Consider the following 17,462-nt stretch of genomic DNA (forward strand, 5'->3'; position numbering starts at 1 on the left):
ATAAAATTGAATTTAGGCATTTTTTAACAAACTAATTGGATTAAAAACTAATAAATAAAGAAGAATAACTAATAAAGAAGTTGTTCATGTAAAAGAGGAAACAAGACTTGTCATGGTAACTTTTACCATTTAACTTTTAAATTCATGTAGTACAACAGACCAGATAAACATTTACTATAAAATAATAGAATTGATTTTTTATATTTTTTTATTGAGTTGCCAATCTTGTTTGCTAAACATTGGATATACACAACATTATAATGTAAACTGCATAGTTATTTGTATGTTTACATCATTGTTTATTGATAAAAATGTGCCCTAAACTAAAGTACTTGGATAGGCATGGAGGATTCCATAATTCCTCCATGGGATAGGTGACACACTGTTATTTTTTCACATGCAAATGTTGCCAGTAAGAAAACAGTATCATTCCTTGTTCTTCCTTTATGACCAGACCAATTTCTGGAACCATATTCATTTCCACCGATTCATGTGACATCTTATAGAGGGTATTAAATAGAGATTTCTTGTGAGTTTTTTCTATAACTTTACATTCCTACAAATTATTCCTTTTATTTTCACTCCACCATTTCACTTTAGTAACTTACTAAAGAATGTAGTGATTCATTCATTTACTATCTATTTTATTTGCTTGGTTTGCTATACCACAGTTATGTCTAGCTAATTTTTAAAAGTGAAAATAGGAAAAAAATGGACAATGATAAACAGCATTGATCTGTAGGTGTGTACATATTTTATGTTATTGTTGTGGTTTTGTAATAATTCCACAACTGACCTAGATTTTGCAGTATTAATTCTTTTTACCTAGTCTTCAGAATTGAAGGGATTTTAGCCAAGCCTTTGCGTGCCATACATCTATTCACACTTTAAATACTTTCATTACAATTGTTAACAGATTAATTATCAGCTAGTGGAGTTTGCTTACATGTGACACCCTTTATTTCAATTGTCACAAGCATTCCATTATTTAAAAAATCAGTGGGGTTTCTGGTTTCTTTTGTTTGACAGTTTCTTTATACCTGGTAGGTGCTATCCAGATAATACATTAAACGTTGCGTCTCATATATTTACATAGTAAATTCTATGGATTGATAAAAGCAAATAAATATTTTAGGTTTAAATACCAATAAGGATTATAATTTACACAGGGTATCATTGTAAATGCAATGTCACAAATATCAATGTATTTTCCCCTTCATTGTCCAAAAGCCATCGTCTAAAGACATTTATTTGTTAAGCCGCAAGAACACTCTAAGAAATAGAATTAGATCATAAGGACTGTATGTTTTTGTTAAGCAGCACTTAGAAATAGATCATAAGGACCTATATCGTGTTTGCACTAATCCTTAAAGCACAACAATGGATGACAGAATTTATATTTTTATTAAGTGAATTAAAATGTGAATAATTTATAAATTCTATGTACTACAGTATAAAGCTTGTGCTTATGTTTTTGAGGATTGGTAAAATGTGTATCTTGCATATTATACAGAGGACCCTTAACTTAAAATTGCTGAAAAGAAAAGAAAAGAAATCATTTAATTTTAAATAAGCTTGAATTTATTTGTTTCTACCTATATAAAATAATAAATATACAAAACTTGTGTAATTCAACTTCAGTATAATAATGCCATATTCTTTGTTAATCTTTGTTATATTAATCTTTCAATCAAATTAATGATGGAAGAATATAATATCATTTTATAATAATATTACATTTATAATTTTTAGGTTTAACCATGAGTGGAAGCTCACAAGACCTGTATACAGATGTTGGAGATACTGTTATATTGCAATGTGAAGTTACAAGTCATCCTAAACCATTCATTAGGTAAGGTGCTTCTTGAAAGAAAAAAAAAGATATTAATAATGAGCCTTGTCAGTGGATGTTTCAACATGATTGACTGATTCATATTATGGCCTAGTAAGCCTATAGTGTTGTGAGAGACTTTATGAATGCAGAGTCTTCTAAAAGATGATCAAACAATCAAAGATAATTTAAAACTAGAATTAAGCCAAAATGCAAAGTAACATGCTACGTGTTAAAATATATGAGCAGTGAATTCGCTACATGCTATAATTATGCCCTGAAGTTTGTGTGTAAAGTGCTGAATTTGGTCTATAAAAGTAACAGATACTGTTAAGCATAGGTGACAGCATCAAAATGAAAAAGGAAGATAAAAATGGATTGTCTCACCAAGAAAATGTTTTTGTTTGAATATGACAAAAACGATAACGTATTCAAATTTAAATCTCCATGGTGATGCCACAACATCCAATAGGCCAAAATTGAAGATTGATTTTACTTGCTTTATACAAATGAATTAAACTTAAAACTTTGTTTGCTAAAAGCATGCGTATAACAGTATTTCACCTCACCATCATTAGAGAAACCTCACCATTATAGAAAAAAAAGAACATTACTATCATTATAGAGGAATATTATCATTATAGAAAAACCTTATTATCATTATAGGGGAATACACCTTACATCATTTCCATAATTACCATAGGAAATCCTCACCAGAAACTCACTCACCATCACATTACTGGATCATCACTATCATGATAGAGAAACAACATTAGGGAATCCTCACTATTGTTGTTAGGCCACTATCTTTTTGTGTTACATAAGTTTTAATGATGTGCTCACTACATCTTCGCAAGCACTCCTTAAAAAAACATTCATTTTGTAGGTGGATAAAAAGTGGGACTGTAGTGGATCCAGAGCAAAGTGATGCATTTGCAAGGTTTGCTGTGCTACCAAGTGGTAACCTTGAAATTAGAGATGTACATGAATCTGACTCTGGTGTCTACCGATGCCAAGCAGAGAACAGAATGGCTGGCATCTCTGAGACAAGTCCTGATATTACCCTCACTGTCAATGGTGAGTTCACTATTCTCATTGCTGGAATCTGATAGTTTCAATATTTTATTTTGTTTAGAATGTGAAAGGAAAACAACTTATCCTTTGATGTTTCTAATGACATTTTTCAATCTTATAGATGAAGGGCTTCCACCAGTAGAGGAGCTCTCCTTCATTGTGTCCCCTCCACAGAATGTATTTGTAAACCTCGGCGAAAGCATTGTGCTAGAAGTTGCTGTAGATGGTCCAGCAACATTTACATGGTTTAAGAAAAATGAAGAGTTGGTACTGCAGTAAGTTGTATCATTAGTAAAGTAGTAGTGGAAAGGGATTTATCCACAGAAAAAAGTAGATAAAAAAATACAGTAGAACCCCTATTAAGGGATACCTTTTCGTCCCTACTACAATTCTCTTAATAGAATTCAATAACAGTTGGCCATAGTGTTAAAATATATATTTCCCCAGTTTGTTTCACAGGAAAGTTCCCTCAATATGGTGTTCTCTGAATAGGGAGTTCCATATTAACTGTAAAGTTGAAGCATACACAAAAAAAAGCCATACCTGCCAAAAATGTTCTGTAGAAGCCCTTTTCCACAATTAATACAAATGGAGTGTCTCCTAAAAATAATGGTGCCAAAGGAGCTCTTTTTCTGTATATGTTTTAAATTTTCTTTATGAATTTCATATCATATTAAGCCATGGGATAAATCCCACAGACTGTTTTCTACAATGTTTTTGTGTGTATATATACAGCATTGACTATGCTTTCTGAATCTCCACTCTTGTATTTAATAGCTTTATCTGTTTATCCATTTTCAATTCAGGTTTGACAACCACTATTCATTAGTTGGCCAAGGGAATCTTCGCATCGAAAATGCTGATGAACTTGACACAGGATTATATCGAGTTCGTGCAAGTAATAATTTAGGAAATGTAGAGAAAGAAATTCAAGTCACTGTCAGAGGTATGAAATTGTTAACATTACATTACAGTATACAGTTGAGTGTAAGAATGAGTATTTAGTTTTATTTTAAATATAAATACAGTTCTGGAGACAGGAAGCTAACATAAAATGTGTACTTTTAAAAATATTATTATCTATTAATTTAAAAATGCAAATAACATATTTTTTTTAATTAAAAAAAATAAAATTCCTGGTAGATTAGTTGATACTAAATACTTGAATTTGCCTATGTTGGTATCTTAGGGTAGACATTTTAAATACAATGTTTTTGTTTTTAAATAACATGTTACAAATTATTGAAAAAATAGATTAATTGTGCTACTTGCTACAATATTGTACTGTGTAGAAAGTATAATATCAAACAGATAAAACATATAATTGATGTCTTTAAACTATGCCATCCAGTGACACACTTTTAAATATAATGGTAACCTAACAAGAATTACATGCCATGGGAAATTGTTAATCAAGAAATTGTTTGAATGATGAAATGCTCTTTGTCATTTTACATTATACTCAATGTGTAACATTCTAGATGCAATAATAGATACTACACCAAAAAAAAAAAACATGTTCTTGTCATGGAGTAGTTGATTTGCTATGAAATATAGCAAGGTAAATGTAGAAATAAACACACTGTAATTGATGAAATGGACAGGAGACTAGAAGAGGTTGACACAGCATGTTAGAGTGTGTTTGTGTTAAGAGAGTAAGTTGATGTTACACAAAGAGATAATGCAACATCAGATATAACATAACAGCTGATGGATGACTCAGTCTTGTGTAAAAGTTTTGATCAATAAAAATACACTGAATATAAATATCTTTTGACATTTATGTTGACTACAACATAAAACCCACAATTTCTGAGCATACATATTTTATTAAAATAATGTGTAATCTAGATTTTTATAGAAAACAATTGAAAAAAAGAAATCAATTAGTTAGAACAACTGTAACACTAATAGCACCTGAGAGTATAAATCTGGTATAGTGGTTTTTATATACTTGGCGCCACAATGCTAGTGATGGATTCTGTAAAATGTATTTCTTTCTGTTCTAATTCCTCACTGTCAGTTCCGCCACGCTTTGTGAAGCGACCTGTCTCAACCTATGCTAGGCAAGGGATGAATGCCCAATTCGAATGTAGCTGGTACAGTGTTCCACGTCCGACCGCTGTGACTTGGCTCGTGGATGGTGACCCAATTCCAAAGGAGAATGCTTTCAGGATTGAGCGGAATGGTGAAGTTGGAGAGACGTTACGCATCATTGGTGTTAAGCAGTCAGACAGTAAATACTACCAATGTATTGTGTCAAATGAGGTGGGAAACATCAATGCAATTGCTCAACTAATTGTCCTTCCACCAGGTAAGCTTTCTTCTATACTTGCAGAAATAAAGTAGTGCAAAAAGAGAGGTAGTGATGATGTATATGAAGGATGGTTTGGTATTTATGTCACTAATGATAAAATGAGAAAATCATGACCCAAGCATTATATACTTTAAATCAAATATATATAATATTCCAAAACAGTGTTGTGATGACCAATGTTAAGGAGCTGACACAATTTAGAACACAGTGGAGCATGACCATAAACAAAGTACAACAATATATTTAAACAAATCTATGACATCCCTTTCCCCCGTCCCCACTGTCTTTGGTTTTTTTTCCTGTTCTAACTAGGTAATCAACCAACCAAGCTCAATAATTTCATTGAAATTTAAATGACCTTATAATTAAGAACAACACCCTGGTTGAAAGGGATAATTATATCAGTTTAAGAGAACTAAATTTCCATACCGTATACCCTGAGGACATTATAATAGTTTTGCAAATCACTGTCAAATAATTCAATTATCTAATCAAATACAATAGTTTATTGAATTGTTCATCATTATTTAATTTATTGCTTTAAAGTTACATTACTTTAATTATTAATTAAAATAAAAAAAGTATTTCCTAAAAAAAAAAACCACATTGGTACACAGATGTCAAAATTTAAAAATCGGTAGAATTTATTAAAGCATTTCCAAACAAGAGAGGGTGCTATAAAAATTGCAAATAATATACCTCAAACTATAGACAGTGCTTTCTCAAAAAATCTTAAGCATCAATTGGTATACTAGGCACTTTCCAGCCATAGCAAAAATGGAAAGTGCATTGGGGCAATGCAGTTCCACCTTTCAAAAACTAAGGCCTAATCAAATATCTACCAACAATAAATATATAAAAAAGTAGTTTTTAAATAGTAGCTAGTCATTTTATTAGTTAAAGAACAAATTGAGAGAAAAAAGTAATGGTATTTGTTGTCTTCCTCAAGCTTAACTGGAAACTGAGGAATACTGCAGTCAGCAATGTAGTGCCTACCCAGATCATTACACCGGGTGACGATCCCCTACTCTCTTTGAATAGTGTACCAAGTTCTGTAAAATGCACTGTATACACACAGGACCAACGGCTTTATATCCCATCCAAAGAGAAAGTGATTATGACAGTAATCATCTAATGGGCCTTACAACATTTTTATTGAAAGGAAATCTGAGTATATAATAACAAAAGATTGATTCTAAATCTTGACTTAGACATTTTACAATTTTTACATTAAGAACTACATCATAGTAATTTATAATATTGAGTCTAAAAGGCAAATTTCGAAAATTGATCTTTGGAAATTGTTTACAATTCGTTGTCGATCATCTTGTACGCTTTTGTAGTAATTGCCACATTTAGCCTTTATTGATCTGTGTATTGTGTTCAACCTGCCGCCATCAACCATTGCACTAAAAGCTTTCATTTTAATAAAAATGATTGAGTTGCTTAAATCAAAATAATGTTCTCCAAGGTCTGTCACATCCAAATTTTCCTCTCTGTGTCATAATTGTAGTAATTTGCATTATTTCTAATGAATTAAAATGATTAAACATAAACTCTTGAAATATTTGGCCATGAATTGTAGTATTAACAAAAATATTTCTTACAAAAAATGCCATTCGACTTTTTGAAGGAGCAGTTTTAATTACTGTTCTTCCTTCCAAACAATGTTTTTTAAAAATTGATATTCTATTAAATAATTTAAGAAATAATGATGTATTATTTTAGCATAGGTGTTTAGCACCTGTTTGGTCTTGCCTTTTATATTTGTTTTGTTTTTTCTATGTATTGTATATAGCAGAAATTGAATAAACATATACATCTCATAGACTCTCTTCTCCTAGAAGTACTTTAGGGTTTGAGCATGCCCAGACTGGTTTCCAAATACCCATTTTGTGAGCCGTAGTAAACAATAAGCTACCGCATGGTAACTGTTTCCTAATGATTAAAGGCGCAGCGCGAAAAGATCATGGTACTTTAGTAATGACAAAGACTCATTATTGCCAAATATACTGTATAATGAAATTTATTTATTTTAAAAGAATTTTACAACAATGACTCAGTGAATACTGTGTTAATACTGTGCATATTTGACACATTATTTCAAATTTATATAGCACTTTTAACAATCGGCAGATTGTCCCAAAGCACTTATAATGAATAAATAAGGTTGAAAGAGAAAATTGATAGAATTACAAAGAACTAAAAAGCTGTGTTTAATAGACTCACAAATGTAAATTTAAATATGATTTTAAGAGGGTTTATAATAGTATAAGAATTCTCCATCATAAACAAATCATTTAACTTGTTGATATTTTTCTCTAATCTCAGTAGAGCTTCACAAGAGAAACATTTAAATTTGTCATTTGTTTTTACTTCCTTCCTACAAGACGTTTGTTTGTATCTCATTTACTTTCCCCCTAACTTAGATTCAGGTCAGATTCAGCAAACAATTATTTGAAACTACAGTTTCATGGAAAAAGATACACCATGACATATATTACTGACCAGTAAAAGATACTAAATGAAATCTACAAGTCCAAATAATCTATCATAGAACATTCAACAGATCTGCTTGTGTATCCATTATAAGCTATCAAGAATTATTAGAGATAATACTACTCTTGAAATTCTTTCTACCTGAAGTTCATGCTCAGTTCAGATTCATTTCTAAATATCACAGTATAATTGTCATGAAATAAAATCAATACAATTCTTTTGCATTTAATTTCAAATTAATTATTATTTATTTATTATTATTATTTACCTTTCTTAATAGAAGATTGTCTTTTTCAAAATTGATTTCCTTGTTATGTAATTCTTTTAAACACCATAGGCCTGATAATAATAACTGATAATATACAAACTCAGACACCTTGGGCTAGCCAAACATGTCTGGATTTTTCTGGAAAATATGTTTTCAGCAAGCATTTTTATGGGTTCAAAACCTTTAACATATTGCTTATTAGGTAAGATGTTTTACTCTTGGATGAGATGTAAAGCTGCTGCTTATATGTACATAAAGTATGTGCACAACAGAGAATTTTACACAATTCAAAAACAATTCTCGGGATATGCTTATCATGTTAGGCACTGCACGGCCCTTAGAAGAAATATTCTGAAATTTACTCAACTGAGGACAAATAGCATTTACAATAATACTATAGTATGCAAGAAAACATATGTACAGTAATAATAAGACAAATGTGGTGCCATTGAAATTGTTGATAGAGCTGCTGCATATTATGCTTTCTTGGTGAATTGTATATTTACTATATTTTGCATTGTTTATTGAAAGGTTTCTTTAATTTATTAATAAATTGTTTACACATTTGTATTTTAAATCTGATTTCTGTTTTATGTTCTTAACCTTATCAAATTATTATAATTTGCCTCCTAATATCTTCTAAAATATCTATCTTCTTATATCTATTTTTATCTCAGTTATTATTTCCTCTTTTAAATGTATATATGTCACCATTGTATGTGTTCTTCTTACTAAATTTTCCCAAATATCTATTTCTTCCGAGTATTTCTTAATTTTATTAATCTGATGATGATTAATTTCTCAATATTCATTTATGTCAATTAGTTATACCATCATCATGTAGAATATGAGAATTGGTCCCTGGAGCTCCCAGTGTTTTGCCAGTGTTGTATATTTTGTGCAGTAGTTCTTTGGTAGATATTGCATGTTGTAAAGTACATACAAACAAGCATGATTTCAATATATATAATATGCAAGGAACCAGTTACTAATAGGTTGTGGCATTTTGTAAATGGATATGCTTTATCTCCTCTAATGTGCTTATTGAGAATTGGTTCACACAATCCATGTATACTTAATATTGCCCTGTCAATGTTTAACAGTTACAAAAACAAAATATACATTTAAAAAAAAACAAATATACTTTTATTTTTAAAATATCAAATAAAAATTCACTATTTTTTTGTTAAAATTTAACAGTAACATATATTTATTTAATTTTGATAAATGATTTAAAATTCCTAATATGCAAATTTCCAGCATTTGTTTAATAGTAGGATTTAGCCAAGTTGCCTGACTAAAGATATCGCTGCTTAAGAGTCTGCTTTGATAGACCAATCCCTATTTTCATATATTGCGAAACAGATATCAAAACCATGTCTTATACCCATAAGCTTGCTTTTAATTGAATGTACAGTAAATGGAACCTTAATCAGCAATTCAATCAAATTTGCATTGGCCACTAATTACTGCTAATGAAACTTAAACTTGATTACATAGTTATAAACTTGCATGATTGAATGTTAAATTAAGTTAAAATGAATTAATAATTGAGTGCATGTAGTACTGACGCATGAAGGCTTAACAGGGATTTATTTTCAAGCAAACAAACCATATAATAGTCAACCACCTCGATAAGGTTTACACTTATCCTTGTCCATTTTCATTTTACACATTAAAGCTTGCAAGTTGAACATGTCAAGAATAGATTATAATACATTGCTTTACTACATTTTCATTGAAAAATACTAGTTACAAAATTCTGACATCTCATCTCTTACAATGCTTTCCTTGCAAAATTCAGCCATCTTATCGTTAGCAAATTGTAATTTCACACTGCTTTCCTTGCAAATATTGAGTACATTTTTTTTTGTTTAATACATAATTGATATGAGAAACAAACAATATTTGCTAACAAGCGTAATTTAGTGTTACATCCATAAAACAACTCAAGTAGTTTATTCATGGCCAACAACACTTGTATAACATCTTTCTGACATCACTCAACTTCTACAAATTGACTTACATCAATTATCCTCATTAAGGTAAACATTTATGGTCTTTAACAATTAATCAATATTTATTTAACTGTAGTAAGACATGAAGGCTATCTTTCATGTTCATTTGATGTCAAATAACTTGTTTTTACTTTAAGGTTTGAATTATGCTGTTCTTATTTCTTAAAATTCAGTTATTCATTCTTTTATTTCAGATATAATATCCATAGAAAAAACATGCTCTATACATAAATAACTGTATTTTGAGAAGTATTTGAATAAAATATAAAATCAATAAATTATTTTAATTTGACAATGCTATTGATTGTTCTAGTTAAACATTATCACTATAATTGATTTGTATTATAAAGCTACTCTATTCAAAACATAACAGAAGATTTTTTGACCTAAATTATTTTTATGTCTACAGAAAAACATTGTCATTATTATTGTTTAAATTGTTTTAGGCTAGGAAATCTATTAAAAAAAACAGCCCAAATTGAAAACAGAGATTTTTCTTTTTTAAATGGTCACATATGATTAGGAGATCAATGGGATGGGATGAGTGAAGTGTGATGCTCAAATTTTGATCTCCCTATCAGATGTGACCATTTAAAAAAGAAAAATCTCTGTTTACAATTTTTTCACTCAAAATGCTAGATTGCCTAGCCTATTTGTACTCCTAGCTATTCTGAAATGCTTAATTTACTGTAACTACAAAGTCACATTAAATACTGACAATGATGTAACATTATTTTTTACAATAATTCATAACATAACATAATGCATGTCATGTTGTATATTTTGTGTTTGCATGAATTAGCTGCTTTTTGCATGTTATCATTATGTTTTTTTTCTTTGCACCCCTGCATGATTACAGGTGTACCAATTCCATCCCTCCCACCAGTTGTTAACCCTGTTACATCAAGACAGAATATTCTGACTGATTCACCCATAAATGTAGGCCCTACAGCAGCCCCAGATGCCCCTGTTCCTGGTGTACCAGAACTGGTCGTCGAGACATTAGTATCAACAAGAGAGGTTTCACTTGGATGGCGTTCACCGCGAAACCCAAATGGTATCATTCTGACATATAGTGTAATGATTGGAGAACCTGGAAAAGACAGGTACGTACAAATAAAGATGACTAACATGATGGTAATCTTTCAATAAGCCTAAGAGCATCTTTGCGGATAAGAGTTCCTCAAATCGGTTCATATCAGATGCACTGTGGAATGTTTCCGAACATGAATCAAACTCTCTGAACATTTTAACACTACCAATATAAATACCCAATGCATCATGGAGGCAAAATATTTTTAAATCAACCACAGCATCCGAAATGAACTGGTCAAGGAACTTTCAAATGGAAAATACTCTAGCTACCTGGACTGGTCCAAAATGTCTGATTTATGTAATTTCTTAATTAAATGTTTAATAGTATTACTGTAAAGTCTTAAGCCCATTTACGATATTCAAGGGGCCTACATGTAGTACACATGGTTATATATAAAATAAATAATATCAGGTTGGTCCCAGTGAATTGTCGCCATTCAGTAAGATTCCTCTAGAAAGCACTGGCATTTCCATTAATCCAAGCATGAATGATTCCACTGGGATTTATTTTTTATTTCTGGGACACAAATTGAATTTGATGGGATAATCCTGATGGAATTAAACATCATTTTCTAGTTGAATCATGGAGGATTAATTCCTCCATGGTTGAATTGTACAGTACACTTTACATCCCATTAAATGTCATCTGAATTCTGTCACTGAATTCACTATCCTGGTAAGTAAGATTCCACTATATGGTGCAATGAGAGATTTTGTTGTTTTACTGTAGCAGAAAATTATCAAATCGAAAAATGAAAAAAAAAAATGTTTTTTTTTACTATATAACACTTAATTATGTATATTGCATTCAGACCAAGAATTATCAATACTACTGCTCCAGCATTAACTTCTGCCACCATCAAAGATCTGATCCCTGACACGGAATATGAATACTCTGTGTGTGCATGGAATAGCTATGGACGAGGAGAATGCACACCCATGGCGACTGTTAGAACACAACCTGAATGTAAGTAATTGGTCTTAACGGAATGTAATGATTAGATATCAAATTCTGCCGTGGAAACAGAAAAAGATACTGAATTTGTTGATTATTTGTAGTTTGAGTTTAATCCAAAAGTAAAGAGGAGAGAAGGAGAGGGTCGTGGGTGAGTCTATGTGTTTAACAAGCTTCTTTGAGAAGGTTTCTTGTATTGGTGAGAGGACCTCATACAACCAATTCTATCTATTTTTCATGTAAATTTTATATATATTTTACAGTATTACCACCATCAGAACCACTCGAACTAGTTGCTAATATACTATCATCAACTAGTGCTCAATTATCATGGTTAAGTCCAGAAGTTGGTATTGACACTGTCAAAAAATACAACATATACTTCCGTCCAACGGAGAGCTTAGAAACACCAAGCGTACAGGAAACAACAAACACTGTAGACCTAACCTACGATATTTTAGGATTAATGCCAAATACAGACTACACATTCTACATTCGAGCTGTAAATGTGCATGGAGAAGGGTTACCATCAGCTGAGGTAACAGGTCAAACATATACTGACGGTACGTTAACACAGACAAGCATTTGTCTATGATTTTAAGTATTATCTTTTGTTTAATTTTTTTATCATAGTAAATACGGTAATTTATTCATTTTCCATGATATGCAGAAGGTACAATATACAAATAATGAATGTTTATGAGTGTAATGGTACAAATAATGGCATGAGGTGAATGATGAAAGGTTATATATCAACGAGGCAACGCCGAGTTGATATTAACCTTTCATCATTTACCAAATGCCATTATTTGTACCATTACACGAATATAAAACATTCATTATTTGTTTTATATAACATCTAAATAGATTCCTGTCATTTGAATCAAATAAAAGGTAGGCCTAGCCAAGGCCTACATTTAATTTACATTGATTAAAACAGTAACATTTGGTTTTTAATAGTAATTATTAAATATTATTATTTATATGGATTTTATAAACGCACCTACTGTAGTTTTAATTATGTCAACAAACGACCAAACAATCCTAGGCTTAGGAAGGCTAAAACACCTAGGCCTAGCCTAATACTAACATGCCTACTACTAGCTAGGCCTAGGCTGAAAGACAGCATTATGAAACTTCGACAGGCAACTGAAATCATATATAGGCTAATTATGTTTTTTCCGACGATTCTATGTCTTGTAGGGATGTCCCCATTAATTAATCAAAATCCTAAAAACGATGTAAAGCCAATTTAAATGCCTTTTTTAATGAAATTAGTACATATATATCTCTCCAAATCGTACACAAAAATCTGCTGCTGGTGTTTACAAACGAAACTGAGGCCAGACGACATGTGGCGCTGTTGTATTTCACAGTAATTTGTATACTAGATTTTTTTTCATCCGTGAAACGTTTTTTTTTTCATACACAAAAATGTTTCAAAAAGTACTATTAAACGATCGTTTAATAGTGCGTACTATTGCACGCCATGTGACCCACAATCGTCCAATCAAATGACAGGAATTTATTTAGGTGTTATATAATACTAAATAATAAAGTTCATAGAATATTTGTGCACAGTTTTAAATTTAGGTATTATTATAACATGGTTAATATGTTAAATAACATTTCAATTATTGTTAATAATATTCTTATTATATTGGAAGAAATAAGGTAAATTTAGTTTTGTTATTGTATCTTTATATTAAAGTTCCAAGTGAGGCACCCTCTACAATCACAATTCAAGCTATTAGTGACAATGATGCAATATCACCAAGTGAGTTGATGGTGTTTTGGGTGCCACCACCACCCGAATCTACTAACGGTGAAATCACAGGTTATCGTCTACGTTATCGCAAAGTCGTTTCTGGAGGATCGAACACTGTAACGGTTACGTATGGAATTTCCCAACACAGGCTTAGTGGTAAGTTTTGTATGATTATGCTAAAAGTGAACTAGATGTTACACTTTTTGTAATAAAATATAATAATTATAGAAATTGCTATTTATATATTCTGGACAGTATGTTACCTCCTGTCACGCTTCATGTCAGATCCGAAAGGTCATTGTTTGTCCACAAAGTATTGTATTGGCCTACAGACAGTGTGTGTCTTAGAAGAACCCTGCATCATCAAAACTATGTTATGCTATGCATTATAGGCCATAGATATGACTGCTTTCTAGTAGTAATATTTAAAATGTATGTGATTTGCTAGGAGCCAGTAATAGGCATGAGACTCTTTAGTGTCACCAGGGGTAACCCCTGAATATGGATTGGCTGTAATGTTAAAACATTATTTCCCCATTAGTTTCTGATTACTGGCTACAACATTATGGGAGTATGTTTGTTGAGTTAAGTTTGATCCAAAAATGACTATGGTAATAATGTGAAGCGCTTACAGACTTTGTGCATTAAAGCGCTATATAAGACCGTATTATTATTAATAGGTGTCCCAAAGGAGGTGTAAATTTCTATATTTTGACTATATACAAAGTTTTTAATTTCCATAGACTTGGATCCTGACACTGAATATGAAGTAAAAATACTAGCAGTGAACAATAATGGGACAGGCCCCTGGTCCAATTGGGTTACTGGTAGAACCACCAATGTGGTAACTGATGCCCCTGATGGTGAGTACAGAGTTTATACCAATATAAAACATTAGCCTACTATTTACAACATTCAACGACACAAAGTGTAAATACAATATTGTTGACCAATTTTGGTTTGGACAAATTTATTACTTAGATTCTCTCATTGTTATCGTTATTTATTTCCCAAATATTTTCTGAGCTGTTTCTTTGGCTATACAAATTAGTAATAATAAATATCCCAGACAAAAATCTAACCTCATTGGTGGAGGTATTTATACATCATATATCATATTTTTTAGTTATATTCACATTAAAGTGGTTTTATGTTATAAAAATTATTATATTATTATACTAATTTTCCTTTCAAATACAGTATGATTGAAATGAACGAATTAATAAACTAATGCCAAATAAAATTGTTTTAATATAACATACATATTCATTTTTAATTTAATTATCTTTTTTTTAAATTTATTTAAATGTATACAATCGGTAAATAAATAATTTAATATATTTATAAAATAAATTTGTCAATATATTTATTATGAAGGAAAATATAATTTACTATTTATAATAATAATATCTTTCTTAAATTTATATTAATCTTCCCAGTGCTTAAACATGGTTCATAATATTCACTCATCATATTCTGAATTGCTTCTTGTAAGCTCTACACAAGTGCTTATACTTGCTAAGGGTTTTCCATTTGCATCACCTATGCATAGCATCACGTCTTTATTTCACATGGGCTTCAGGTTAAATATTTCAACTTGTTCAATATCATTCAAATTTTAAATATTCAATCTTCGAAACATGTTGCTTTATAAATTATAAATTATAATCATGATGTTTGGATGAGATAAGTTGCTATATATAGGTATAACTCATGACCTAAGATAAGAGGTGTGAGGAATATTAATAATAAATCGGTTGCATATTCAAATATATCAGGATATGTTTGCAAAACTAATACAATTTCTAAATTATTTATTACGATCATTCGTTCTGTCCATATTGCAATTTATTGACATCATTACAGACAAAGGGTATAGCATACCATCTTTTATAAATAAAGATTATAAGCTTTTAATGAATGTACAAAATTTCTCTACCTTAGATAATGAAAACACTGCTAAATTTTGTTCTGTTTTATTCTAAATGTATTTGTATGTCCTTTTAAATAACAAAATAATAATACCGTAGGAACATATATAACTTTTTTTCAAGAGTATAAATGTTGTAGGTTATAATGTGTGTTATAATATCATTCTTTAATAATACATTTTTGCACTAATCTGATCTAATTACTAACATAATATTTTGTTCTCCTTTTTTCATTTTCTACTATTGTTCACACAACTGCACTGTAGAGTCTCGTGTTCCCCCTGAACCGAGTTCACTAGTATGCTACAAATATCCAAATCGTATTGAGGTATGGTGGTCGCCCCCATTAGACAAAAGCATCAAAGTAGACGGTTATATACTAGGGTTCGGTCCACGAATTCCTGATGTTGTTATAGAGAGACTTGGTGCAGATAGGCGGCATTTTATAATTGAAAATCTAGAGCCAGCAACTCAGTATATAATCAAACTACGGGCAGTCAATAAAGCTGGTGAAGGAAAATCAAAATATGAGATAGTTGACCGGCTTTTTGAGTCAAGTAAGTGTCAACGTATTACAATGTATGCATTCGCATGTATTATTCGTTGGTTTGATAATGATGTGCATGTTATGTCATTGCACGTACGTCATCTCTTTTTCGCATGTTCTAGTTGTGCATTGTCCATCGCATGTGCTAATTTTGTATTTTGTTGCTAATAGTCGGATCTAGTTCTCGTTCATTATCCACTGCATCTTGGAGTTTTTAAATGTTGCCAGTATGTCAAAGGTTATGCCTAAGTTTTATTTATTGACACACTATAGCTTTTGCATGTTGTTTTGCATGTAATCATAAAATGGTTTAATTAATTACAAAAAATCAATTCAATGGTTGATTTTTACTATAAAAATTTGTTTAATGGTTGAATAATAATAAATTGAATTTACATTTTATATAGTTTGAATACCATTTAAAGTTTGATAAGTTGAATAATCTATTTTAAACATGTATTAATATCATAAATCATGTTTTAAAAGATTCAGATTTGATTTGATTTATTTTGCAAAAACATTATGAAAAAATACAGTTATAACATTAACTACTGACAGAGAATTTAAAGCTTATTTTATTAATTTGATCAAAGTGGTTTCTTTACAAGTTGTTGCTGATAGTTGAGGAAATTATTGAATTGTTGCTATAGAACTAGATTATGCACTAACTTTATAAAATTAGTTTTATTTTATTAATATTTTGATACAAATATTTTACAATTATGTGAAAAATTTAAAACAATTGTTTTACCTTATCAAATGTCTTTCCTGCTGACATATAATAACTCGTTTTTTAAAACCAATTTTTAATATATATTAATTTAGATTGGATATTCGCAAAAATTTTAAACAAAATAATTCTTTTATATCTTTGTCAAACTAATAAAAAAAATATGTTTAAAAATTGAATTAGTCTTGCTACTGCAGGTACTTTGCATAGTATTGTGCATGATCAACACATTGAAACAAAAGTAGGCCTCCTGGAGACCTATTCACACTAACCAGCTACCCAAACTTATTTACAGCTTGTTATATACCTCTAGTTATAAAATAGTGTGAACAATCTTTATTGTATGTTACACTTGCTTTGTCTGTGCTTCAAAATTCAATTTGTTTTTATTCATGTGTAATTATTAGCATCAAGTTCCAAATGGTTTAT

General features: G+C 30.5%; 2 protein-coding genes across 8 annotated transcripts in view; one reads left to right on the forward strand and one right to left on the reverse strand.

Moving 5' to 3' along the window:
- Nucleotides 1–17,462, forward strand: part of LOC144845432 (neogenin-like) — a 110,171-nt gene that overhangs the window by 60,393 nt on the left and 32,316 nt on the right. For all 7 annotated transcript variants that reach the window (XM_078702771.1, XM_078702806.1, XM_078702780.1 and 4 more), the window contains exons 3-13: nucleotides 1,753–1,852; nucleotides 2,718–2,908; nucleotides 3,027–3,180; nucleotides 3,712–3,851; nucleotides 4,929–5,219; nucleotides 10,867–11,113; nucleotides 11,915–12,069; nucleotides 12,321–12,620; nucleotides 13,769–13,981; nucleotides 14,569–14,688; nucleotides 16,023–16,313. In XM_078702771.1, coding sequence (XP_078558897.1) covers nucleotides 1,753–1,852; nucleotides 2,718–2,908; nucleotides 3,027–3,180; nucleotides 3,712–3,851; nucleotides 4,929–5,219; nucleotides 10,867–11,113; nucleotides 11,915–12,069; nucleotides 12,321–12,620; nucleotides 13,769–13,981; nucleotides 14,569–14,688; nucleotides 16,023–16,313 — 2,202 coding nt within the window. The remainder of the gene's footprint in view (nucleotides 1–1,752; nucleotides 1,853–2,717; nucleotides 2,909–3,026; nucleotides 3,181–3,711; nucleotides 3,852–4,928; nucleotides 5,220–10,866; nucleotides 11,114–11,914; nucleotides 12,070–12,320; nucleotides 12,621–13,768; nucleotides 13,982–14,568; nucleotides 14,689–16,022; nucleotides 16,314–17,462) is intronic.
- LOC144853156 (uncharacterized) overlaps nucleotides 1–17,462 on the reverse strand; it is a 195,577-nt gene that overhangs the window by 39,572 nt on the left and 138,543 nt on the right. The gene's annotated exons all lie outside the window — the stretch shown is intronic.

This window comes from Antedon bifida, chromosome 1, assembly GCF_963402885.1.
Source record: "Antedon bifida chromosome 1, ecAntBifi1.1, whole genome shotgun sequence".
Taxonomy (NCBI): Eukaryota; Metazoa; Echinodermata; class Crinoidea; order Comatulida; family Antedonidae; genus Antedon; species Antedon bifida.